At 48.2% G+C, this 27,366-nt stretch overlaps 1 protein-coding gene across 1 annotated transcript; it reads left to right on the forward strand.

The window, feature by feature from the left end:
• On the forward strand, positions 1 to 27,301 carry EIF2B5 (eukaryotic translation initiation factor 2B subunit epsilon). Its single transcript, XM_005284030.5, has 16 exons — positions 1 to 285; positions 3,443 to 3,567; positions 4,719 to 4,904; positions 5,005 to 5,182; positions 5,902 to 5,982; positions 6,720 to 6,797; positions 7,926 to 8,238; positions 9,003 to 9,148; positions 9,512 to 9,650; positions 10,368 to 10,469; positions 11,665 to 11,772; positions 12,781 to 12,871; positions 14,077 to 14,200; positions 22,629 to 22,754; positions 24,340 to 24,450; positions 25,508 to 27,301. Exons 1-16 carry the CDS (start codon positions 130 to 132, stop codon positions 25,571 to 25,573), a joined length of 2,130 nt encoding a protein of 709 aa, XP_005284087.2. The 5' UTR covers positions 1 to 129; the 3' UTR covers positions 25,574 to 27,301.
• Positions 27,302 to 27,366: the final 65 nt, after the last annotated feature.

Raw genomic sequence — 27,366 nt, forward strand, 5'->3', positions numbered from 1 at the left:
ACACCCCGCTTCGCATTCTGCGTGGGGCGGTGTGTCCTCGCCGAGGTGCCGTCTCCTTCCGGAATCCGAACCCGGGGCGGCCCGGAAGCGGACGCGGCGGAGAGGCCGCGTGCGTGCGTGAGGAGACGGATGATGGCGGCCCGGGGCTCCGGGAGGCGGGGAGCCGGGTCTGGAGGGAGCCGGGGGCCGGACCCGCAGGAGGAGCCGCCCCCGCCGCTGCAGGCTGTGCTGGTCGCGGACAGCTTCAATCGCCGCTTCTTCCCCGTCTCCAAGGACCGGCCCCGGGTGAGAGAAACCGTCCAGGACCCCTTCCCGCCTCAGCCGGAGAGACCGGGGCCGGCCGGGACCCCTCCCCCCGCCGGAGAGACCGGGGCCCTTCCCCCAGCTGGAGAGCCCGGGCCCCGCCCCGGGGGAAGGGCAGATCGGCTGTTGCCCCTCCTGAGAACCGAGAGAAGGCAGGATCTCCCACCCCCTCCCGGGATCTAGCCCACATTTCACCTCTGATTTCCCTTCCAACTCTGCTACCGCAGCCAGTTCGGTCCTGTGGGAAAACCCATCCCGAACTCCCCGAAAGCTGCGGAGGAAGGAGACAGCCCTGGAGAGCTCTGAGCCCCAGGGAGCTGCAGGGGATCCGAGGGCGGGACTCATGGGATCTGTTCCTGGCGCTTTCCTCACTTCACTGTGGAACCTGGCCCAGGTCTCTTCTGCAATCCCAGCCGCAACTTCCCCGTCTGTAAAATGGAGGGATAATTGTACTGATATTCCCAGGGGGAAGGATAGGGAGTATTCCTAAAGCTCTTTGAGAACAATTTGAGAGAGACTTGTTTGTGGTATTCTCTGGGAACAGCATGTGATGGGCGGGGAGAGATGCTGATTTGTTACATGCAAGTATAAAGCACTCACTATTCTCCAATATGATTGTTTCTTAGGGTTTGTCTAAACTGGCACTTCACAGTGCTGCAACTTTCTCACTCGGGGTGTGAAAAGACAGCCCCCTGAGTGCAGCAAGTTTCAGCGCTGTACAGCGCCAGTGTAGACAGTGCACCAGAGCTGGGCGCTACGCCCTTCGTGGAGATGGTTTTTTAGAGCACCGCAACCACACAAGCCACATTAAAGCGCTGCTGCATTACCAGTGTAGACTAGCCCTTACATACCTTAGTTCAAGAGAATATGTTTCCAGAACAGGGAACACTCATTCTGATAGCAATCTAACTGGCTTTTATAGAAGAACAAGAAATCGGTAGTTTACCAGCGAAGGACTAATTGCCACTGTGACTTAATAAAATAGCTGAATAAAGAGATTTTGCATCATGTGCTGAAAGTGTCCAGGCTCATACAGAGTTCTGGAAAGGCCCTGCTATGCAAAGCATGCTATTACCATCTCCCATGTGACCCTCCTGGTGCAGTGACGGGTCTTGGCGGCGAAAGCTGCCGTGACATTTTCCAACAAGAAAATATTTTTTAGAGTCCCGTTGGAACCTATGGGAGACAATTTTAGTTTATTGAAGTTTAATTTATCAAAAAGAAGACTGAGAGGCGTTTTGATTACAGCATGTAAGCACGTTCATAGGTCTCTTTCATGTAGCGTCGAGAAGCAGAAGAAGAACCTATGGCTGGAAGTTGAAGCTGGAGAAATAAAAATGAGAAATAAAGCACACATTAACAGTGAGGGTGATAAACTATTGGAACAAACTGCCAAGGGAACTGGGTAGCTTCTCTGTCTCTTGATGTCTTAAAATCAAGACTGGATCCCTTTTTGGAAGACATGCTTTGGCCATACACGAGTTATTGGGCTCAATACAGGGGTTACTGGATTAAAAGTATCTTGCTTTATATTGGGTGAATCTGTGAATTTCTTTTTAAATTATTATCTAAGGATTTTAGTATATTAAGAAGCAACGTACCCAAATACAGCAAGAAACTGCTTGAGAGGCAAGAAACCTGTAAAGCACACACACGTGTATAATATCTTGTAAGATCAGTTTATGATGAATGGAGGGGTCTTTCAAATGAGGCAATCTAAGGGGAGTCCAATGGTTAATGTGACTGATGCCACGTTGCACCCCCTTTTTCCAGATCAATAAGCACACCTTTTAACTCTGAAAGAGAAAGGAGAGTGATGGGGGTGAAGGATTTCACTACATTAATTTCTGAATTGTTGAAAGGAGAGTGGATGAAGAATGGAAAACTGAGCTCTGAAACTATTTTGAATAGTCTTATTTGTATTACAGTAGCATGCTGAGGCCTCAGTTATAGCACAATTCCCATTGTGCTAGGTACTGTACAAATATAAAACAAAATATTCCCTGCCTCACAGTGCTTATAATCTAACTCGAGACAAGACATGACAAATTGGTAGAACACAATGTGGAGAGGGAGAAGACAAGGGTGACAGTAATAGCTACTACATACAACACGTTCTAAGTGCACAATTTGGAGTGAATATTTTCAAATGCAGTAACAGCAGCTGTTTGTTTTATCTTGTGCTGCCTCTCCTGGGTGTGAATGAAAGATAGTGCTTAATTTGAGGGAACTACGTTGCCCATAAATGTTCCTGTAGCACTCTTGCAGTCTAGACACTAGTAAGTCATAAATAGGGGGAGTGTGTGAAAAGATTTTGACTCTAAATAGTGTATACATACCAGCTATTCCTGTGGGAATGTTTTGGGTTTTTTCACCCCCACAATGAGGAAAAATAAACCAGAAATCCAAACAACCACAGTTATAACACTGGGGACTAGAGAGCATTATAGTACTGTTTGCTTTTCATTTGCCAGTGCTGATGTAGGAACTGCAGCTGCCTCTCTCAAAGGAGGGACAAATGCTTTTGTGGTAGATGGGGAAGAGGCTAAGCCACTGCCCAGAGCGGCAGCAATGTTTCCCATGAAATCACCAGCAAATGAGAAAAGAGAGTACTTGAATTGCCAAAATCTTAAGGCTCTGGTGCTATAGGAGACAGCAATACCTCTGGAGTTAGGGGTGAACAATTATCCTCTTTCATTGGCTGATTAAATATTCATGGCAATCATGATTACAAGATTCATATTTGTCCACTCGCTGAGAGCCAGAAGGGAACAATTTTGAATCTCACTGTCAGAAAAAAATGCTTTTTGAAAATGATGGATACAAAAAAATTCACAAGTGATCCTTCAGTTGTAAATTACCTTCAAGAAGACACTTGAATCTCCAGTTGATGGAACGTATTGACGTTACCTGCATAAGTGTTCTGTGATTTAAAAAACAACAACTTTTTTTTATTTATTTTGTTCCTGTGGCTTCATCCCTCATGTCTGGCATTTGTTTTCAAATGGTTAGAGCATGAGACAAGGAGCCATGATTGTATTACTCCAACACCGCTGAGTCTCCTTTCCTGCAGCTGGCCTGTTGCTGACCTTGATTGATGTATAGTGTTGGTTCAACTAACTCTGTCCTGTTTCCCTAGGTTCTCCTTCCTCTGGCAAACGTGGCCATGATTGACTACACCCTGGAGTTCCTAACTGCAACTGGAGTGGAAGAAACCTTTGTCTTCTGCTGCTGGAAGTCGGCTGAGATAAAGGAGCATTTACAGTAAGGAACACCTCATCTTCCTTTAAAAACAACAATGAGTCCGGTGGCATGCGTCTGAAGAAGTGAGGTTTTTTACCCATGGAAGCTTATGCCCAAATAAATCTGGTAGTCTTTAAGGTGCCACCAGACTCCGTGTTGTTTTTGTGGATACAGACTAACACGGCTACCCCCTGATACTCCTCTTCCTTTGAGGCTCGCTGTAAAGGAATGTTTTCCAAGATCTTATATCACGGTGACTCTTGGCTAATGAAAGCTGGATGCTACGCCCATTATTGTCCCAAGGGGATAATTTGAGCAATGTCTCTACCAGGTTCTGCTGGTCCTGGGAGCATACTCGCTGCATATCCTTATTTACCAGCTGTTGCTAATAGCTGAGAATACAGCAAGGTAAATAACACATGAAGAGAGCAAAAAGAACAGGAGTATTTGTGACACCTTAGAGACTAACAAATTTATTTCAGCATAAGCTTTCGTGGGGTACAGCCCACTTCTTCAGATGCATAGCGTGGAGAGAGAACATTTCTTCCATTGGAAAGCAGAATGGGGGTAGCACTGTAAGTGGGCTATGTCTGTCTGAGGATTTCATATATGATGGTCTTGACTGTCTTCTTTTTTCGTATTTAAAGGCAGAGCTTTCCTGGTTAGATAGTTAATAACACTGTGTACCTGATGTTCCTTAAACTACTGGCTTTCACTGAGGAGTCCTGGGCCTTGCTCTGTAACACTTTTAAGGGCACTTGGCAGGCTGGGGTCAGCTCTCTGCTACGTGTTCTGTAATCTGTAAACTCGTGTGCTAAAGAGGAGTATACAGCCTCATCTCTTCCCTGCTTCAGCTGTTGCCTACAGGTTAAAACTCTTCTCTTTGGTTTTGCATGAATACTTGGTATCTTTCCCCTTCTTTCATGAATCTCCACACAAGATCTTGCCCACGAGGAAGTCAGTGTCCTCTAAGCTATCGGCTCGGAGCATTACCCTCTTTTGTCTGTGTTATAGAAATAACTATGCTTAAATGTGACAGTGGGCCAGCCATCATAACATGGTTGGTTTTTACATGTATGGACAGACAACCCCCCACACTGGAGCACCATGTTCTAGCCTAAGCTAGAAGATCACCCTTTTTATTCCTTCTGGCCTGTTTTCTTCCCCTCCAGTAAGTCCAAGTGGTGCCGCCGCACCTCTTCCAACAAGGTGCGCATTGTGACCTCAGACCTGTACCGCTCACTTGGTGATGTGCTAAGGGACGTCGATGCCAAGTCCTTAGTCCGCTCTGACTTTCTTCTCGTCTCTGGAGATGTGGTGTCCAACATCAATGTTTCTGCAGCTCTGGAGGAGCACAGGTGGGTGACTGGGGAGAAGGCGCACCGGCCTGGCTTGTTCAAGCTCATTGGTGTCGCTTTTTCCAGAGGCATTGTTTAAAACGCTTCCTTTCCTGTTTAGGATGCGCCGTAAGCTGGACAAGAACGTGTCTGTGATGACGATGATTTTCAAAGAGTCCTCACCAGGTCACCGTGCTCGGTGCCAGGAGGATGACATCATCCTTGCTATGGACAGCACTACGAACCGTGTCCTGCACTACCAAAGAACCCAGGAGCTGAAGCGCTTTCGCTTTCCCGTGGTACGTGCAGAGTGTGTGGCAGGTGGAAAGTTGCTAATGCGGTCAAGCAACTCACTCCAAAGTAAAACTCTCTCTTGAGTCCAGGTTGGGGAGAGTGGCGCTTACAGCTCCCTCTGAAGAAGAGATGACGGGAAGTAGCTTTTGAAGCTGACCCCTGTGGCATGGTGCAGCCGTGCAGGCATGTGCTCTGAAGTTCCCTCAAGTTTTTGAGAATGGGGGATAGGTTCCCACCATCCCCAACAGGGTTAAAACAGACTAAGTAGGCCTCTTTTTCTCTAAATTCAGTTTTACTGGTATAAATTAGTTCATGTAACTTCTGTACTCGGGATTCTGTATGTGTAACAAAGGATGGGACATGATTCAGGCTGTTCTCTGGCAGCCAATGAAGTGACTATCAATACTGGCATTTGGAAAGGTGTGATACTGCTTCTGTCATCATCTGTCTCATGGAAAGATTTTTCCATGTGGGAATACTGCTGGGTTGAAATCTTTCCTGGTTGGCATACAGTATTGTGTGAGACCATTTTGCATACGTTAAGCACAGTTGCTCTGTGTGTTGTGTACTTTGCCCGTATCTCGTGACTTGTGGTGTGTCCTCCAGATTTCCAACCAATTGAAGTGTATTCTTAGTATGTTGTCCTCAGCTGCTGCAGTGTTGTTCTGGATTGACTCCCACATGAGAAACACTCAATCTGTACTGTGTTCTCTTCTCTTTCCAGAGCTTGTTCCAAAGCAATATTGAGACAGTTGAGGTGCGCCATGACTTGCTAGACTGCCATATCAGCATCTGCTCCCCACAGGTGAGTTCCTGTAGTTCTGGAGGGCTGAAGTGTTCTGAATAGCTGATTTGTGCTGCTGACATGGTAGAAACACACTGCACTGCTACAGCATAGAGTGGATTCCAGAGGCCCCGGTCCCATTCCTTGCTACTTTGCATGGAGCATGTCACGGACACAGGAGTATGATACTTTCTTGGGCTGCCCCGGCACGCTCAGCTTCTGGTGTCTGTTGCTGAGAAAACAGGTCCAACAGGAAGCGCCTGTGTGTGTGTCCATGTCTGAGATGAATGGAGGAACTAGTCCAAGATAGCGGAGATGGCACCTCTGGGGGTAGGGGACCAAGTGAAGTGTCAGTTCTTGCTGGCTGGTACCTTGTTGGTAATAACGTCCAGGGCGTTCCCTGCCATGCCCTAGACTCAGTAACTGTTCTTCCACTGTCAGGGGGAGAACTGGTCTTCAGTCTTCCACGCTCAGCAAAATTACAAAGTTAGACGGGGCCAACCAGCTGGAATTAATTCCCCCCCCCCCCCCCCCGAAAGCCAGACTCTACTAATGTTCACTATGGAAGGGGAGATGGGAAGCCCAGCGCCTCCCATGGAAGAGATCGAGCCTTTCTCATGCCAATAGGAGAAGGACAAGAGCAGCGTCTTCCTGTGTTGTACTTTGCTGAGCTCCCTGGGAGTGGCTGGTTGGGGTTAATAACTGTCCTGGGCTGTCCTAGCAATGTCCTCTGAGTTTTGCCCTCACATTGTCTCCAGGTGGCTGAGTTGTTCACAGATAACTTTGATTATCAGACTCGGGATGACTTTGTGCGTGGCCTGCTGGTGAACGAGGAGGTAAGTGGGGTATTGTGCAAGACCCACTTCTGTCTGACCCAAGAGGAGCCTTTGGCTTTTCACCTCATCTCTTCAGTGGGTGGCTGGGACCTTTTTGTTTGCTGTCTGGGATGAGGTGTTTCCATGTCAGCACAGCTGGTTGTGCGTGCTGGGCTGTAACATGTTCTAAGTTGTGATAGGCACTGGAGGCTCTTGGGGAGCTGGGAACAGTTCTCCGTTAAACTAGCAACTAGATCTCCTGCAATTCACAAAAGCACCTGCTCTCAGCTCCTGGTTTAGGCTGTACGTAGAAGAATAGGAAATATGAAGGCTTGGTCTTGTTAAATTAGAAACTGACACAGCCTTTACTGCTTCACTATCATGGTGCCATGTTTTACATTATGCTCTTCAGAGCAAGGACCGTCTCCTGAGTTTGACAGCACCCATCACAGTGGGACTGTGATCCTGTTTGGGGCCTTTGGACACTGCCATAATACAAGTAATGATAAACTTCATTGCACTTGACCTTCCATCTTTCCAGACTTACAGTTTGGTTGAATTTCAGCAATTATAGGGAATCTGAAAGTCCTGGCTAGAGATAGGCATCATGTCAGCAGATGTGTGCTAGCTGCCTCCACGGACTCTGCTGATGCCCCTGGGTCTTGACTTGAAGACCACCCTGGTATTCCTATTCCACTACCTCCCATATAGCTCTGCCAATGTCCCTCACCCCAACCTGAAGCATCCCCTTGTATACCTGTCCTGGCTAATCATGTTGGTACTGTAGTGGGTGTCTTTGGAAACATATGAGCAGGCTTGTGCAAATGACATGCCTTCCGAAAGCCACTGGGGTGATAGTGACTCTGGCTTGTAATGCATTTGGGAGGCTGGTGTTTGAGAGTATTTGGGATGTGATTCACGTGATTGGGGTCTGAGAGTGTCATGGAAGCAATGCCCTTAGGGTCTGAGAAGGCTGGTTAGTGAATATGGTAGCAGAAGCACCTGTATGGAAGCAAGAGTGCAAAGAAGAGGGGTGGGTTGTGGTGGGAAAGTGTGTGGGTGACATTTAACATGGTGTAGAACCCTGCTCAGGTGCAGGGAGCCTTCCTCTGCCAAGAGTCCCTTGACACGCTTCTGTCTGTTTCCCAGGTCCTAGGGAACCAGATCCATATGCATGTGACAGCAGAGGAGTATGGTGCCCGTGTGTCCAACCTGCTGATGTACGAGGCCGTGTGTTCCGACATCATCCGGCGCTGGGTTTATCCTATGACTCCAGAGATGAACTTCACCGATGATGAGACACAGAGCTATACCCATTCCAAGCACAACATCTACCGAGGGGCAGAGGTGAGCCTGGGCCACGGCAGCGTGCTGGACGACAACGTCCTCATTGGGCAGGGGACGGTCATTGGCAGCAACTGCTCCATTACCAACAGTGTCATCGGTCAAAACTGCAAAATAGGTGAGTGCCATAAATGGGAGGCGTGGGGAGGGGAAGCCTGGCGTTGTTTGGAATTATAGTGAATTCAGTTCTGATCGAAGGTACTTTTTGTGGGAGGAGAGGAGTGGAGGCAGTAGGTGAAATGGGGTTATTAGGGAAACCAAAGTGGAAGGAGGAGAATTACAAGTAGTTAAGCTAGTATATATTGTACAGTCTTGAGTGCTTAATTTTTAAAGAGGTCCAGGCCTTTGGGGTGGGAGCTAATGCCACAGCAGGGAGCACAGTGCAAGCTGAGTGAGAGGAGGGCACACAGGAAAAAGAAAGAGAGATGATATGTATGTATGTTAAGACAATAACTTACTGGGCTTGTCTCAGACCAGTATTCTAGAGGTGAAAATCTCTGTTTCCCATGCTCATCCCCATGAACCTCCTAGTGCCCCAACTTCACAGCCTCGAATACAGCTCCATTGTTCTCATTTTTCCCCATTTTGCTGAGTTACTGTAAGGGGAGGCCTGTTGGTACTGCAGCATTTGCTGAATCTCTACAGAAACCTTCACTCAGTTTGTCTTCCCTTCCCTGGCTTAGCCTACGGAGTGGCTGCTGATATCTGAGGCTGGCTTTGCCAGGATGTCTAACCTCCACTGAGCCACAAGGGTACCCTCTAGTTCTGGAGCTAATGGGTTGGAAACTCTCTGGTGCATTCAGCATTGGGAACGTGCTAGTGAAGCACAGAGTGAGAGCTGTGATCTGCCCTGCTCAGCATCTTTGTGGTGGCATTTAATAGGGGATGAAGTTATCCTGGATGGAGCATTCCTCTGGAACGGTGTCCACGTAGCAGACCGCGTGGTGATCCGGCAGTCTATTGTCTGCGATGAGGCTGAAGTGAAGGAGAAGGTCAAATTAAATCCTCACTGCGTCCTTACTTCCCAGGTGAGCTGCTTCGGTGTCTGCAAGGTTCTCCGCGCTCCTTGGAGAGTTACTAGACTTGCTCATTGAATATACCGAACTGAGAGGACCTGGCCAGCAGCTAGAATGAGGGGTGCTCCAGGCCCTTTCTTCTGGTTGGGGTATAGATTACTGCCCCCACCTTGTCCCTTCTGCAAGGAGTTTGGTTTATTTAGCAGGGTACATGCCCAGGCACCGCTAATATTTCCAAATATGTTTCAGTGTTACACAGTTCCAGGAGAAACTCTTTGAGGCAGCCCTTGGCTCCTGGGGGTGGAAATGAGAGGTGGCAATGTAGGGAGCTGTGCTTCTGTTCCTTATATAGATAAGTCAGTCCTTTATTTTTAGGTGGTGGTGGGTCCTAACATCACCCTCCTTGAGGGCACAGTGATCTCGCTGCACTCACCAGATGAGGAAGAGGAGGATGACGATGAGTTCAGTGATGATTCTGGAGTGAACAAGGAGGAGAACAAAGTGAAGCTGAAAGGTACATGAGCTTTTGTTCAGCCCTTTGGTCCTGTCCTTTGTGGGGCTTCACCCTCTGGGACTAGCCTGTGTTCCAAACTTGCTGAAATGCAAAGCTGGTAGCAAAAGTCTTATGTTAAGCTTGGCATCTGTGCTCCTTTAGTGGGGAAAGAGGGATATCCAGTATACCAAGCTAATAGTCAAGTCAAATAACTGGTGACTACCTGCCCTCTCCAGCACCCAACCTCCTGTTTCATCATAAAGATCTGTGGACACTTGTCTTGGGGTGGGAGCTCTCTACAGATGACAGGCTACAGCTTGAACAGTCACTCAATTCAGGACAGATGCCAAGCCATCTGGCCCTCAATTCTCTCCCACTGCACCCCAGGGAGTACCGGATCTTAATGCTCCTCCCCCATGGGATATTGGTTCTGTCAGGCCCCACTTGTGTAGGATTCAGAGTGCGAGTCAGTGTGTCAAGCCAGCCAAGCCATGCTGCTGTAGGCCAAGATAAAAGAACAGCCTGGTCATTTTCTACTGGCCTAGGTGAATGAAAGCAGCACCCTGTATGCACGGATGGGAGACCCAACTCTCCCACTGTGGGTTAAGTATTTGGGACACAGCTTGGTGCAGGTCATTCTGACCCTCCCCTCACTCCCCCACTAGAGGCCAATCAATTTCAGGTTGGTTGGCTGTCCCAGTATCTTCCTTCCTTCTAAACGCCATCTTCTTCTTTCAGGTTATAACAAAGCAGAGGTGGGGTCAGAGGGCAGAGGTTACCTCTGGAAAGCAGATGATGAGAATGAAGCGGATGAGGAAGAGCAGAGACAAAGCCTTTGGGGTGAGGAAAGGTTTGATGTAGACTGCTGGGAATGGAAATGCATGTACCCTATTACAGTGAGTTGCTGAGTGGGACGTTAATAACGGGCAGGGATCATCTTTTTGTTCTGTATTTGTGCAGCACCTAGCACAGGGGGGTCCTGGACCATCGCTACGGCTCCTAGATGCTGCAGTAATACAAATAATAATTTGTATCTAAGGTCATCAAAAGTGGTGTCTTGAACCAGGCTGAGGAAGTCTCCCCAAGCAAAGTGGTGTATAGTCCATTACTGAGATGTCAAAACTCAGATTAGACAAAGCCCTGGAGAAGAGGGAGTGGGGGGAACAACCTCGGGTTAGAAATCTGACACTCCAGCTGCGTGGGGAAATCCCATCCCTCTTGGAGCCCTTGTTTCAGAGGCAGGCAGATGTCACTGCCCCAGTTCTGCTAAGGACATGTCTGGAAAACTTCCTGCCCAGCCGTAAAAGCTAGATACATTTTATTGAAGAGAAAAAGAAAGGCAGCTGAGATTCTGGAGCACAATTAGGGATGGATCCTGTGGCCAATTCCATCGCTGCCAAACAGAGACGTCCATGTTATAATTGTGGGATTCGGTGGCATGAAGTCTCCCATTGAGCTCCGTGTACAGTACGGTGGATATAGATGCATTGCATTGACCAAACGCTCTTCTTGTGGTCTTCAAGATGGTCCCAGATCTTGCCTCTTCTGCTCCAGCTTTTTGTCTCACAATAACAAACTTCAAACCTGTGTCTGAATGATGGAGGGAGCCCATTACATTCCAGGCACCGAGCTGCTGCTGTCGCCCCTCGGGGATGGGGGGCATGTATGTTGATCATTATTTTCCACCAGAACTGCTCAGCTCAGAGGCTACATCTGTAAGGTTCCAGCTCAAGTGAGAGTCCCATGCTGCTGGCATTGCTGGCCTTGCAACGAGTGAGCAGTTTGGCTGGGAGGGAGGCTTTTGCTTTCCTCACTGACCCATGCTGCCTGCTCCTAGGGATCCAGCAAGGCCTCTTCAAGTTAGTGGCAGGCCCCACTCGGTGGTTATGGACGTCTGGGTCTGGAAGTAGCAAATCCCAGACAAGGATCACTTGTTCAAACCTGCCTGGATTCCAGCTTTGTCAGCTGGGGAATGCCTGCAGCTCCTCTGCTTTCAGGGTTGCCCCTTAAAAGGTTACATTTTCCTGTTTGCCAGGCCCCACCTTGAATCCAGAGGAAGAGAGTGAGACAGAGAGTGACCTGAGTCTGGGCTCCGAGCAGCCAGACAGTCGGACTGCTTCTCCTCAACTGGATGACATCAAAGGTGAGAGGCCTGGGGCTAGAGGGAATGCTGGGAGCGCCAGGGAAGGGCCCAGAGCTTTTGGGTAGTGGGGTGAGCCCTGTGCAGCTGTAACTGTGTGCACTGAACGTTCCCGCCTTGCTCCAGCTCACGCCTCCCTCTTCAGAAGCCCCCAATCTTCCTGGCCAGCATTTCTCTTGTTCCTGTTACAGTTCTTTGATATTCTCTTCCATGCTGTTGCCTGGTTAGTACGTGCCTAGGGGCTCAGGTGAGAAGGTTGAGAAGGACTTTCCCTCTTCCTGACCAAAGGCTGTTTGAAGCTGTCTTTGTCAGAGACTGTCTTCCCTTTCCATAGTAGTTGATTGTGGTAATTTTCCCCCTGTTGCACATCCAGGAAGCCACGAGATGTGTTTGGGCTTGTCTACATGGGAAAGTTTTACTGGTATAGTTGAGCCCATGTAGTTACACTGGCATTACGCCCCATGTGGCACTCTTAGTTCGGTATGAGTGGCTTTTTCAGTTTAAGTGCATCCACTTGGGGAGTTATACCAGTCTTGTCATATGAGTTTAAATTCCCCCTTGGCTTATACCAGTATAACTTTCCACGTAGATGAGCCCTTAGGTCATGGAATAGCCTGTCAAGGGAGCTGTAGAAGCCCTGTTGCCTGAGTCGTTTAAAACTGGTCTGCATACAACCCTGGAGAACACGTGGTGCAGTAGGAGACAGTCCTGCACTGGTGCCTAGGAATGAAATTGGTGGGATCTGGCAGGTCTTTACTTTTATACGTGCTCTACAGTCACTTACAGGTGGAATAACTGTGGGCATGTGTTGGGTTATGGAGAATCATAGAATCATAGAATATCAGAGTTGGAAGGGACCTCAAGAGGTCATCTAGTCCAACCCCCTGCTCAAAGCTCTTTAGTCGGCTTGTCCCTGCTCCTGTCACGGGGCTGGTTTCTCTGTAGTGAGAGATGCTGTTTGCTGGACTTCTCCCTCTCCTATCTAATGGCCTATTCTTGCGTTGGTGACAGTTTTCCAGAATGAGGTTCTGGGTACCTTGCAGAGGGGTGAAGAGGAGAACATCTCCTGTGATAATCTGGTCTTGGAAATCAACTCTCTCAAGTAAGTGGTCCCCCTGGAACTGCAGTGCCTGACTCTGAAGTGTCTTTTGTCTAGTGAGCATGATGCTAAGAGGTTTGAAAGGGGGGAAAAGGGAAACCATGTGACTAGCCCATGTGGCGATCAGTATCCGGTTAGTTTCTTCAGCAGTCGGGCTTAAGAGATAGTGATAACTGAAGATAGTGACATGAGGCGATGCAGAGAGTGCTCTCGCTCCATAACCTCCCCAGCTAGCATTAGCTGCTGTTCCATGAGCTCTCGGGCTAGGGACTGAATATCCATTGGGTGCCTATGAAGGGAATGGGAGAACACCAGTCCTTTTAGAGCAAAGCCACACATTAGTTTACCCAGGGAGTTGCCACTCTCCATACATTGCAACGTTCAACCAGCAAGTCCAGAGCCAAGAATCTGTGTGTGGTGTGGCATTTCCACCCTGTTTACACAACAGCTCGTGGGTTTTAGCCTTTGTGATATTCTGGTCTGTCATTAGCTCTTGTTAGCATCTCCACTGCTAACATGCTTAGGGCAACCTGAGCTTGTACATGCTTTAGAATTCGCCTTCCAGCCTCCGCTGTCACTGAGAATAATTAGGCAGAACAAACCTGTTGGGCCTCATTAAAGTCCTCTCTCTACTGGGAGCAGACTATAAACTAGAGAGACAGACAAACCAATTGACTTTTTCCTGAGCACAGCTGGCAGTGCACCTAGTTTGTCTCCCAGGTCTGTGTAGGGGTGATGAAAGGTGAACAACAATGCTTATCTCACTTCGAAAGCTATCCAATTGGTGAGGGTTGGAGCTCAGGGTCTAATTGGGTGTGTTCTACCTACCGCTTCTCAAGTACAAGTCTGTTTCTCTTGTTTCCCCCGTCATATTCCTGCATCATACCAGTACACGTGAGTGTGCTGTCCCTGTCCAGGCAGCATGTTACATTCTGAAACCGGGTCTTCAGGAATGTGCTCTTTCATGAGACCCATTGCAATGCAGGCATGTTTCTGACTGCATGAATACCCTAAACATGATCTTTAAAAAAAGACTTGGGCCCAGGGCTGGGAAGTTAACATTTAATGGAATTCTTAGAAATGGATGTCCTGCAATAGAAGAATAGACTTCAGTGATTTGCCATGGCTGGAGGCAGGGTGCCAGATTGCACAGGCTTATGGTCCTAGAAGGTGTGTCGGTCTGACATCCTCTCCCCTTTCCCTTCCAGATATGCCTATAACATTGGCCTGAAGGAGGTGATGCAGGTGCTCAGTCAGGTGGTCATGGAGTTCCCATTGCAGCAGCTGGACACGGAGTTAGACCCCCAACACTACTGTGTAATGCTGATTCCTGTGAGTACACTTCCCCGCTCCTTTCAGCCTGCAGCTATTTTCTGTTCTTCTACCGTGACGTGGTGGTTTAGAGAGAGGAGCCCTGGTCCTCCTGAGTTAAATTAGACTAGTCTCAGGCACTATTACAGGAACAACAGATGGGCGTTCGCCTTTGTGCTGAGCACCGTACGTGAACGTGAACCTTAGAAGAGGACTGGGGATGGGATAGAGAGTTCTGCGCTTGGCAGTCTCTTGGTTTTTGCGCTGGACACAGCCTTCTAGCAAATTGGCATTGGAGCGTGGGGTTCAGAAGTGGGATCTGAAGGAGTTGGGAGGCTGCATGCAACAGCAGGGCAGTAAGTGGGGAAGGCACTTGTGGGAGAAGGACTCACTAGCACACGGGAGTCAAGAAAGCCAAAGAGCAGGAGGCCTCAGCAGCAGCTAAAACTCAGGGGCATGGAAAATTAAGACGACTTCTTACCTGTTCTTTCTTGGGACTTCTCTCCTGGTGCTTAGGAGTGGCTCTAGGTCCTCCAGCCCCTTGCTGGCTCTAGGATCATTGAGCCTAGGGACTGGCCTCTCGTGAATTCAAGGGACTTGCTGGCTCATGAGCCTCCCTTGATTCTCCTAAAGCAGTAAAATTACCAATGCCATTAACTCGACTTGACAAAGCTCAGCTAGTGTCTGGCCTGGAAGAGACTTGTTTGTTTTAAGTAGCATGTGCTTCTTTCTGTCTCCGGTGAGCGAGGACTGGAAATATTCGCCCTTCCTCGGAGACTAGATCCAACAGAGGCACAGTCCTATTGAGGAAGTCACCGGGAGTACTCCTTGCTGCGGTACATATCTAATACTGGCAACTTTTCCAGTGTCTACTGCAGAGACAAAGGCAGGACCTGGCTGCCTCTGATTAAGATGCAGAGCCCTGCTCCACCCCTAGAAAGGCCCTGGGTGTATGTGGCTGTGTAGAAGGGGCTGCCATGTTACCTGCTGACCCTCAGTGAGAGCTTGTCCCAGGACCTCTGGTCTCAGTTTGGAGGAGGTGGACAGGTCCCCGCTTTTTCGGCTGTGGCCTCTGATGCCCATTTGTGTGTGTTGGACTGAGTGACCCTTTAGTGATTGCAATGATGCATATATTAGAAGAAGCAAGTCTGGCTCCTAGCTGCAAAGGGTTGATTTGGATTGTCCTGCCTTTAGTGGGATATGGGGAGCAACAATGGGCAGCTCCTGTGTTTTCTGTGGGGGAGTGTGATTGTGTGGGGTGGGAGAAGAGACGTTTCCCCAAATGGATCCAGACACCTGACTTAGTTCAGTTTGGGGAGATGCCTTCGGTTGGAAATGTGCAGCAGTTAAACAATTCAGTTCATACTAATTCAGTTCTCTTTATAAGGTTTAATTGAAAATGCCCCATTCCTCTTGGCCAAAATGTATCCTAATGAAAGAGGGGAGCTGGGGTGCACACCGAGCAGATGCTAGACTCTCCTTGTATGTGGAAAGCAATACAACTGGAGAGTTGGATGCCTGAAGTCTGCTGCTGTTTGGGATCCTAGTGTGAATAAGATACTGCACCGTTCCTTGCTGGATCCTGCAGTGAGCTGCTGGTCCAGCAAGTGAGAAACATGGAAGCATCACTACAGCATCCTGTCAGAGGAGCAGGTGGATGAGGATGGGGCAGAGCCCAGGGGTTTTCCATTCGCTTTGCAATGAGGGGAAATGATAAGAAAACCACAATGATGATTGTTTGTAGTACAGTAGCACCTGGGGCCCCAGTCTAGGATCCGAGCCCTACGCTGCACAAACACACAACTGCGAGACTATCTTTGCCTCAGAGTATTTATGATCCAAGTGTAGGATGTGAAAGGTAAACAGCTTATGTTTGGTGTATATATTTTGTACATGTGTGTTTCACCATAGCAAAACTGACATGAACATTTACCAGCGTAGGCACTAAATCAGTTCCGCTCCCTTGTAGAATTTTGTAAGGTGGGTGTGTATGTATCTACAGCAGTGCTCTGTGTATTAAATATTAATACACTGCTTGGCTTTATCAAATGTAGATAGTGCTCTCTTACCTTCATAAGCAAGCTTGACATGGACACCCCCAGAAGCATTTAGCCAATTAAAGTAGCCAGCTCCCCAAGTCTTCCTTTGGAGAAGGCAGCCAACAGATTTCCTAGAGTGTTCTGCCTGGAACAATCTTATGTACTGACGTCCTTACCTTGTGCAGAAAATATTAATGTGGGGTTTCCCCAACTGGAGATCACAACCGCTGGGGCAGTGATGAGGTGTGTTATGGGTGGTCACATAAAAATATAAAATTATGAGTATGGAAAAATGTCAGTACATTTTAAAATGAGAAATGTATACGTCATGTGAGGCTGGTGGTGATTGATTATTAATGTGTATTATGGAAGTGGCTAGGAGCCCCAGTCATGGACCTGTACCCCATTGTGCTAGCTGCTGTACAAGCACAGATTGACAAGACTGTCTGTCTCCTCCCCCCCCACCCCCCCAAGAACTTCCAATCTAAGTAAAAGACAAGAGACAACAAATGGCTATAGACAGACAGAGGAGCTCAAGGGAACAATGAGACAGCAGTCAGTGTGACAGATGTTCGTCTCAGCACATCTGCTGCCTAACCATTGTCAGAGTTGTGTTTCTGTTAAGCCATCCCATCTTGTTATAATTTGAGAACCCCAGCTAGTGCTTTGGATATGCTAGTGTAGAATGAGAGTATAACCTGGATGTTCCTCATACAAAGTACTACAAGCCCCATTAAAACGTTACTTTGTATGAAGTGACGTACCCATGCACAGACAGTGGCAAAAGTAGAATGCCAGACATGTCAGCTGAGCCTCACACAGCCATGTTGTATGTGTCGTTCAGTCAATTGTATCTCGGTCCCGGCTAAGTGGTGACAGAGAAAGATGGATCATTTGTGAAAGGGATGATGGCAAGCTGTTCGAGTGACAGCTCAGAGGAGGGGAAATTGTGGAACTACAGTGATAGTTAAAACAACGAGGAGTCCTTGTGGCACCTTAGAGACTAACAAATTTATTTGGGCATGTTTATTTGGGCTGGGTCACTACAAAAAATAATTTTCCCTCTGTTGATACTCACACCACCTTGTCAACTGCTGGGAATGGGCCACATCCACCCTAATTGAATTGGCCTCATTAGCACTGACTCCCCACTTGGTAAGGCAACTCCCATCTGTTCACGTGCTATATATTTATACCTGCTTATTGTATTTTCCATTCCGTGCATCTGATGAAGTGGGTTATAGCCCACGCAAGCTTAAGCCCCAAAAAATTTGTTAGTCTCTAAGTTGCCACAAGGACTCCTCGTTGTTTTTACTGATACAGACTAACACGGCTACTCCTCTGAAACCAGTGATAGTTAAGACATATAGGTTTACGTTGACTTGAAATCATGGTGTGTAACATGTTAGGAAGTGCTGTTTTCCATGAGTTTGAAGCCTTCAATGTTGGCATAATGCTCACCCATCAGTGAAGAAATAAGCACAAGGTTATTTCTCAGGGAAAACATGAAGCCTCGAAAAATCAGTAAGACTGTATTGCTCACACTGGCAGTGTCAACCCAAACACCCAGCAGGCATCTTATTTGGTATCTCTACAAATTGCACAACAGCATAAGGCATGTAATGTTGCAGAAAACATCATCCTTCCCCAGACATTAGACATTGTTATAATAATAATTTTAATTTAATTAATGGAGATATCCTATCTCCTAGAACTGGAAGGGACCTTGAAAGGTCATAGAGTCCAGCCCCCTGCCTTCACTAGCAGGACCAAGTACTGATTTTTGCCACAAATCCATAAGTGGCCTCCTCAAGGGATTGAACTCACAACCCTGGGTTTAGCTGGCCAATGCTCAAACCACTGAGCTATCCCTCCCCCCAAGTTATAGAGCCTGAAGCAGCTGCCAAGTTGAAGACGGTGCTTTTGCCACGTAACCCTGTTTGATGCAGTATTAGTGACATGGGTGAGGCTGTCCAAGAGCCATTACTTTCGGGAAAAGTTACTGCTTCGCAATTCACCATCATGAATCAGTCCGTGCGTCTGCTGCTGCCCGGCTTCTAGTGTTTGAGGTGTGTCTCCACTGGGTCTATGAAGCAGACTTTACTCTTTTATAAAGCTGGGCCGGGGAACAGCCCAGATGAATGCTCATCAGAGACCTTTCAGCCAAAGATCTCCACAGTCAGTGGGAGCATAACAATATAATCTGCAGGGATGGCGTCAAGAGGAGGGCAGGTAAGAACCACAGCCTAGTCGCACTTGTGCAGATCACCCCTCATGACAGCACTTTCCTACCGGGGACTTGGGGAAGTGGAGACACAGGTGAAGGAATATCTTTGGATCACAAACATCTTCACTCAAGCTGCTGTCAACGCTGCAGCACTGACTAGACCCAGTGCAGGATGATCTGATAGACCTCTCCTTTGACAAGGACCTGAAATTAACTCCAGTCAAGAATGGGTCAGATTTTTGGCTGAAGCTGGGTAACTACCAGACATAGATGCAGAAGTCATGAAAATTCCTAGTCCAGCCTTATATCTCTGCAAATTGTCTCTCTCCGGTGGTGGCAAACCCAAAGTATCGCAATCCTGGTCATTGTAAAATAACACGGTGTGTTGAAAATCTTTCATCTCCAGGCTAGCTTCATTCATCACGTAGGATGGCAGGTGTATTTAGAACTTCGTGCTTCCTTTGTAATCAAAGTTTGCTTTTTGAAACCCCGTAATCATTTCTGGTATGTTCCAAAATTCTGCCTACTTATTGTTAATGGAAGGGTCACAAAACACGTCTTTGCCTGGTGGTACTAACTGACTGCTGAGGTGCATTTGAGAGGAAAAAATTCCAAAGAGGAATAAAAAATGATGGTTGCAGGGGAGGGAGAAGTAAGCGGCAGCATTAAACGTATTGCCCATGGGTTAAAGTAGTTCCTGGAACTGTGCGTGCTGCAACATCAGGACCACACTACCCTTGTGCCCTATTACAGATATTGTCCTGTGAGCCAGTCGTCATTGGTATAATATACAAATCATCCTACTTGTATTTCCCACACTATGGCGTCTCCTCTCCTCTGTTGGATGCTTGACGTCACAAAGACCCTAACATGTTCCTAATAGTACCTATTCCACCAGAGATGGAATGTGGCACTCCAGAGCCATCATTGTTGCCTTCTGCCTTGGGTGTTGTTGTGGGTGCTCTGCATTCACAGCCTTTGCAGGCTTGGAAACTTGCTCAGGGTCCCCTGTGTGGCTGTCATGCTGCCTGGAGGGGCTCTTGAGCGAGAATACAAACCTCCGGGCAGACTGCTAAGAAGCAGGGCACAAACCCCAAACTGGTTGTGAGTTCTAAATACTTCGATTTCACCAACCAAGTAACAAGTGTAAACTCCTCAGGCACTATACAGCCTTAACATGGAGTCTCAGACAGTCCCCTTGGGCATTCCGATCTAGGCAAGATTGACTCTGTGATAGACGGTCACTTTACACCCAAAATTACAAAATATTCAGGTTGCTCCCAATCCTAAAGGACCAGTCACTACCCCAGGTCAATTTGTACTTTAGATCTCACACCAAAGACGACACTTGTAGCCAATCCTGTAATAAACTAACTAAAGGTTTATTAACTAGGAAAAATAAATGACTCTTATTTACAAGATTAAAGCAGGTAATCATCCACACACGAGTTAGTCAATTTTCAAAAGGTAATAGCAACTTCTAGTAAGCAGACTCTCCATGTCCTTTAGGATGGGGTTCTCAACCTTTTTTCTTTCTGAGCTCTCCCTCCACCCCAACCTGCTATAAAAACTCCATGGACCAGCTATACCGCAGCAGTCCTGTGTGATGGGGCTTCGGCTTTCTGCCCTGGGCAGAAAGTCTAATGCTGGCCATGCTTGGCGGACCCCTTGAAACCTGCTGGCGGACCCCTAGGGGCCCCCAGACTCCTGGTTGAGAACCATTGCTTTAGGGCTAACCCAGGCAAAACAGCTGGGGATTCCTTGCCTATGCTTAGAAATCCTTGCCCCGCAGAGTTCAAGCAGCAAAGGTATAATACATTTGGCTCAATGGATATTTTTATTCCCTTCCTCCAGCGTTCAAGCTGTGATGGGATGAGGGATTGGGCACTTACCCGCTTCAGGGCTGTGGATTCAGTAGTACATCCTGATAGGCAGGAGACAACGCCATCTGTAGGAATCCAGCATTTTGCATTAGGGGATGATTTTTTTTTTTCCCCCGTTCGGTAAGTCACGTAGTTTCAGAACAAACACTTTATATCCCATGTTATAAGGTCATACTTGAGGTTATAAGTGAGATTAATGCATGTGGCAACATAGAAGCATTTCATAGAATCTAAACACTCTACACATTGATATAAATCCAATACCTATCTTAACAATCCTACACACAGGTGAGCCAGACTGGTTTCCTGCTATGCATTTGTCAGTGTCCAGTGAGGCCTAAAGGGCCTTGGCATGAGCTGGCACCTGGTCTGCCAGTGTCACAGTGGCATTGAAGAGGTCCGAGCTTTCCAACTGGCAAAGATGCTTCCTCCCAGGAGTTGGTGGGAGAAGTGTCAGTGATAGAAACTAGCCACGTATGTGGCTGAGGGAGGTCTTTGCCCAATGCTCCTGAGAAATCCCTATTGCTGCTGTACCATCTCTACCCAGTGGGCAGACCTGTTCATTCTCTGAGGGGGCTGCTATCCTCAGATCATGGTAAAAGTATGTGTAGTTTCATAGGCATGCAGGGGAACTTGGGGTGCGCTAACTTAGCCATTGGTTTGTCTCTTGTTAAATTAACCCTTTAAAAAAGAAACAGAACTCACTGACTTTAACGTGCTGTGGGAAGCAGGATGTTTATGGGAGCTGCACACCCTGGCTCATTGCACAATCAAGCAGGCAACTTTGTGTTCAGTTGTTCTCTTATTCTAGTGCTATAAAACAGGTTCTCAACAAAGGGTTGGTGAGCTGGTTTCAGGGGGCTGCGGGGGCCCACAGTTGAAGCCTGTGCCCTGATCCCTGGCACCCCTGTGCGGCTGAAATGGAGCGGAGCCATGGGGAGCCCCAGCTCCCCCTGTGGGGCTGAAGCCAGAGCTGTGGGACTGGAGCCCAAAGCTGGGGCACTCCTATGGGGCTGAAGCCCAGAGGCCCCTCCCCGCCGCCTGATGGCTGAAGTCTGGAGCCCCCCAACTCCCCTGCCTGCCACTGGACCCTGGAGTTTTTAGAGCATGTTGGGGGGACCTCGGAAGGAAAAAGGTTGAGAACCCCTGCTGTAAAAGCTCTTGTGGTTTGGGATCAGGATGCGCACCTCCTGCGCACTTTCCTCCCCAAGCCCAGACCCCCATTTCTCAGCTAGAAACACAGCACAGGATCACTGAGCGAAAGGTTTAATGAAAAATAAACCTTGGGGAGGGATCAGCCAGTAACGTGACAGCTTCCTGCGTCTCATCTCTCCTCCCCCTTTACCTGTAACAGATTCTAGCGGCGGCTGCAGTGTCCTAAGAAGCTTCCAGACAAACATACAAGCAAATGGGGACTGAGCCTTTGGGAACTTCTCTTGTGCTTTTGTTTTGGAGGCAGCCCATCTTGCTGCCTCTGCCTGGACTCAGCTAGAGGGGACGGACAGTGAGCAGGCAGCGGGACAGTGACTAAGGCGATGTCTACTCTAGCATGTCCGTTGGTAAAACGTTTGTCGCCTAGGGGTGTGAAAAGACACCCCCCCCCCCCGACTGACATAAGTTACACCGACAGATGTGCTGGTGTGGACAGCGCTGTGTCTCCTGCCGACATAGCTACTGCCGCTCGTTGGGGAGGGTTTAATGATGCCGACGAGAGAGCGCTCTCCTGTCGGCACAGAGCAGCTACACCAGAGCCCGTGCAGCGGCACGGCTGCAGCGGTACAGCTGTGCCGCTGTAAGGTCTCTAGTGTAGACATAACCGAAGGCTTTGCTCTATTTCTAGTAGTTGCTCCTTTTCAGTTACACCTTCTCTAGCTGCTCTGCGGAGTGATCATGTCCCAGGCTCAGTGATGTACCATTGTCTGCTGTGAAGTGACATCCTTTGAGTTCCCTGCTCCCCTGAACTCATTTGTGATAATACCTACCACTCTAGCCATAGCTCCTAAAGCACTTCAGCAAGATAGTTACACATCCTCTTCGTGCTACAGACAGGAAAACGCGGACACAGAAGTGGACTTGTCACTTCGTCACCCCAGCTGCCCCCTTAACTTCACTCAGCTCTTGGGGACAGTGTTGTGTATGTAATTAGATGGTCTGAATGATGGGAGAGTGGCTTTCTACAATGCTTTGCTTCCCCAGACCAGTCTGTTCCCACTGAGGAACTGCATTGAACATGCGCATATCTGTATTTAAAGGTCTCATAATCCAAGAGCCTTTGTTCTTTACTCTGATTCCTCCTGCAGCTGTTGAAGAAGTGGTCCCCAGTGTTTAAGAACTACATAAAGCGGGCATCAGATCACTTGGACGCCTTATCTGCCATTGAGGAGTTCTTCCTCGAACATGATGGCCTCCACACATCCATAGCCAAAGTAAGTTCCTCACAGTGGCAAGGACTTCTGCTTCCACTAGCTCAGTAGTGAATTGTGGTTTGTAGGTGCCATCAGCTTGTCTTCTATCAGAAAAGGAAGGCTTATGTGTCTGTTGGGAAGGGTGGGTGAAAAAACATCTATGAACGTGATTAAAATCTCTCCTCTGTCTGCCCAGGCCTCTGACTGAGCCCTGCTATGGAGGAGTACTGGTTGACATGCAATCTGGAGCTGCTATCTAGCAGTATCTAACCCAGAGGGACCCCTTCCATGGTGCTGTAGTGGAGGGGAGTGGAGGAGAGGCCAGTTTCACACTCTGAAGGCACCCAAACCCACCATCTTGGACCCAAAAGCGAGGGGGTATAAAATAGCTTTTGTCACACTTACAGATGGGAGATAGGCAAGGCTGGAAAGAGGGTGGGATTTCGTATTCAGGCTGAACTGGGTGGAAATCAATGAACAAAATGAAGGTAGTGTGTGGGTGATCTGCTTTTCCACTGTAGGTTTCAGTCCTGGAAAGTGTTAAATGCACGTTTCATACACACACCCTCCCTCTGTTAATGGATTATTTCTGCCATCTAAAATTGCAGCTAAACTCCCCAATTAGAAATCTTTCCATGAATAATCCCTCTACAAGTGCCTGCACAACATTACGCCCGTCACTTCCAGAAGAGAGCTGTCCTGCAAATCTGCCTACACCTTGGTTCCCCAATAAGGAGGAATCTTATCTCATGGTACCAGTGCCTCTGGCTAATGGCACGAGCACTTAGCCTGGACTGACGCCAAAAGCGTTCAACTCAGTAAGCCAAAGTGTCCTTGAATGACAGAGATTGTCTGGCATGTATCCATCGTTCTAGCCTGGCTTTCCCTGGTGGCCAGGAGTTGAAGTGACACTTCATTACGGGAGCTGGCACATGTAGCCCAGCTTCTGTCAGTCCTCTGCCATGAGGAGACTGACTGCAAAGTGTCTCGTCAGGTTGAGCACAAAGGGGTGATGAGGCCCCCCAAGCAAGAGTGCATTAGCATCCTCCCCTCATCATGGCGTCAGGCAAGAGCTTGATTCCACAAATGTTCAATTGCATTTGACACCCACTAGAAGGCACCTTTTAGCAAAGGCCGTGCAGGGTTGCGTTGCAGATGTGACAACCAGAGTTAGGAGTGGCTGAACCGCATTAGTGCTCTTCCCTACTGCAGCTGCCAGAATTATGCGCATCTGGGTCTGTGGACACAAGAGGTTCCTGAAAGATCCATTTTGGTGCTTGTTATTAGTGTGCTTTACCAAGGAGCAGGAGATGACTTTGGGGAGTCCCCTTGGGGTCCTTCATTGCTTTCAACTCCTAAATACCCCTCCCGGCATCCTTGGAGTTGAAAGCCATGAGGGGAGCTCTGATTTGGACCTTGTGTGCTCAGAGCTACCTCACCTCAGAGGCTCAGTGTCAGCAGGGAAAGTATGGGTATTGGGGACAACAAAAGCACAATGAGATACACTCCGTTCTCTCCCACTGAGGCTTGTGGTGGGAGTCCCAGATTGTCATACACAGTCTTTTACTGTTCTGTTGCCCCATTTATGGTTTTCTGATTGGTCCAGGTGCTGATGACCTTTTACCAGCTGGAAATCCTGGCAGAGGAGATGATTCTCGTCTGGTTTTCTCAGCGGGACGCATCTGATAAGGGCAGGCAGCTTCGGAAAAACCAGCAGGTAAGTCCGACCTTGGGGCGGAGGTGGTTCTGGTAAAGCTGGGTTCTCAGCAAGGCAGATAATGAAACACAATGCATTGGCTTACGGCAGCCCAGCTTGGCTTTCTGCCATGTTCTGCCACAACCAGAGTGTTCTGGTTGCGGTGAAGGATGAGGTAGTGGGAGAGGGAAATATTTACTGAGAGGTGCTCGAGAAATTGCTGGGATCACCCTATGCTCTGAGTAATGGAGAAGCCTCTCTAAGCTAGGCAACTACTTGAAATGGGCTTCAGGGAAATGAACTATCACTCCTTACACATTTCCTTTGAAGCTACTCTACCTTGCTCTCTCTTCTCATCCATTTGCATGATTCACTGAGCACTGGCACTAATGAGCGGCTTGGTATCAGAATAGCCCTTTTATAACTGGCTTGTGCTGTAACAAGCATAAACCTCTCCATCGGTAGGAACTCTGTATCCGGATGTGGCCAAGCCCAGTTCCAAAGCCTTACCCGCAAACGGTACAGAAAGAAAACCCTCTTTGAGGAAGAGACCAGATTTGCTTGGTTTAGAGCCCATGGGAAGTCAACTCCCTTTATAAAAACCTGTCAGTGCCTAGAGCTGCTTATTTCAACAGGGTTCAAAAGGCAAAATGCGCAAAGTACATACCCTCAGAGCAGTCCTGCTGGGGGTAGGTTTCTCCTAGCAGCAGTTTTCCTTGCACTGCCCACCTTTAGTGCTTCTTGTAAATTAGGTGGCACTGTCATGCCTCCTTCTCATGAGCCTTTGATGGAACAACTCTGGGTCCAAACTTCCCTTCTCCCAGGCAGACTTTGCCTCTTTTTATTAGGGTTTTGGGGGTACCTTGGCCATGAGGAGGCCTCCTTGGTGGGTTCCAAACAGTCTGTACTGCCCATACCAACTGGATTTAAGTGTCCGTTTTTAGGTCTTTTTTCCCTGTTCCTCGGCCTCTCCCATCTAACGTGGAAGTGGTCAAATGCTGAGAAACTGCAGTTGTCTCATTAAAGTAGCTGTTTTCCAGGGTTTATTTCTCACCACCACATTTCATTGTCCTTGCAGCTTCAAAAGTTTATCCAGTGGCTGAAAGAGGCGGAAGAAGAGTCGTCGGAGGGCGACCAAGACTGACCTGGCAGCCTGACATGAGAAGAGGCACTCCTGCTGCCCTTAGAGGAGGAGGGAGGGAGGGATCTCTTACTGGCCAGGCTTTGCCTGGCAAGGTGGGCAGAGCAAGAGTGCATAGGTGCAGAGTGCATAGGTGTGGGACCTGAAATCAAAGTGACTGACAATCCCAACGTTAATTGTTGTGTATTCCCAGCCCCCCAAATGGCATCTTACGTGGGATAGTCACAGCACAGCATGAGAACCACAAGGGAAAAGCAGGAGACACTAACGTCCACGATCCCTCTGTGGCCTGTGTATGATGTATTATAAGCTATCCATTGGGAGCCACTCACTCCTAATGTAGCGGTGACAGGCATATACATATAAATTCCATGTAAATCTAACTCTTGGGGTTTGAACCATTTCTGGTTTGTGTAAATGTGGTCATATGACCTGGTTATTTGGAGTTACTGTTCATGGAGCTGTAAAGAGGCCAATGGACAATTCATTCCCACTCACTTGTGGAGAGCCCTTTCTGAAGGGCTGGTGGACAGACATGGCTTAGTCATCTAAGCACAGGACTGGGCCTCAGGAACTCCTTTGGCAGGGGAAGGCACAGTTGTCAGAGGAAGCCCAAGGCATTTGGCAGCCTGGAATGAGAAGAGGCAGTTGTGCTTTCTTTCGAGGAGGGAGAACCTCTTACCATCAGGCACACCTGGCTAGTTAAAATCTTGGGTCTGACCTGGACTTGCACTGTGATCGTAGCAAAACTATGTAATCTTTCTGTGTCTGTTTCCCTTTCTGTAAAGTGGGGCTAATACTCACTCTCCCACCTCACCGGAGGGCTAGCTAATAACAGAAACACACTTAGGGAATAAAGTACTGTACAGAGGATTATGCCCCAGATATGACCTACCTTCTCTGTCCCCCTAGTGGCTGGTTCTTTGGGTGAGTTTTTATTTTAAGTTAGAAAAGGGAACAGATGCCTGACACTTGTTAAGGCCCCCGGTTCAGGGATTTGCATGGTTCTGAGTGCGCAAGCTGCGACACCAGACGTTCTCTCGTCCTGCTTCCCATGCTAGCGACAGTTAGACACACTAGCTCAAGCCAGGGGGGTTATTTATTTATTTATTTTGTTAAACCCTAGCTTTGCTTTTCTCCTTTGGGGGGGAAACTATGGATCAGCAACTGCGGGATAATGCATGGGTGTGCAGCAGGAGTGAATGTGTGTCCTTTCCATCCATCCCTTTCCTGCACCCTCCTCCATGCTGGTAATAGAGCCTTCAGGAGCAGCATTCTTGTAAATGTCATTGTGCCACTTCCTGCCCCTGTTCTCCCCCAAGAATGGAGCAGATCAGCTGACCCTTAATAGGTAGGTCATATGTTAAGCATGCTGACCTTGCCACTGTCCTTTTAGGGGGGGAGGTGTGGAATAAATTCTATGGGGGGATACATTGAAGCTGCCCACTCAGGATTTTTTTGGCCATTGGATGATGTCACATATTCTAAACGAGGGGACATTGATCTGTGGGGGAGGGGGTCAGAAAACGCTGCCTCTTAAAGATGGATGTTGGGAAGGGGGCAGACTTGAGCTCTCACGGTGTCGGTTGCCAGGACTGCATGGAGGCCCTCAGCTTCTGGCATGACGGAACCCAGTCTTGTAAATGTTGGGGAAAATAGCTGATATTTGAACTTTCTATATCTGCCAATATTTAATTCAGGGAGTGATTAAAAACATCCTGGTGTAAAGAATGACCTCTCTCTCCTCTGTTTACTTTGAATAAATGTCTCTGATCATGGCACAAGCCTGAGCAGGG

This window comes from Chrysemys picta, chromosome 9 (genome assembly GCF_011386835.1).
Source record: "Chrysemys picta bellii isolate R12L10 chromosome 9, ASM1138683v2, whole genome shotgun sequence".
Lineage (NCBI taxonomy): Eukaryota > Metazoa > Chordata > Testudines > Emydidae > Chrysemys > Chrysemys picta.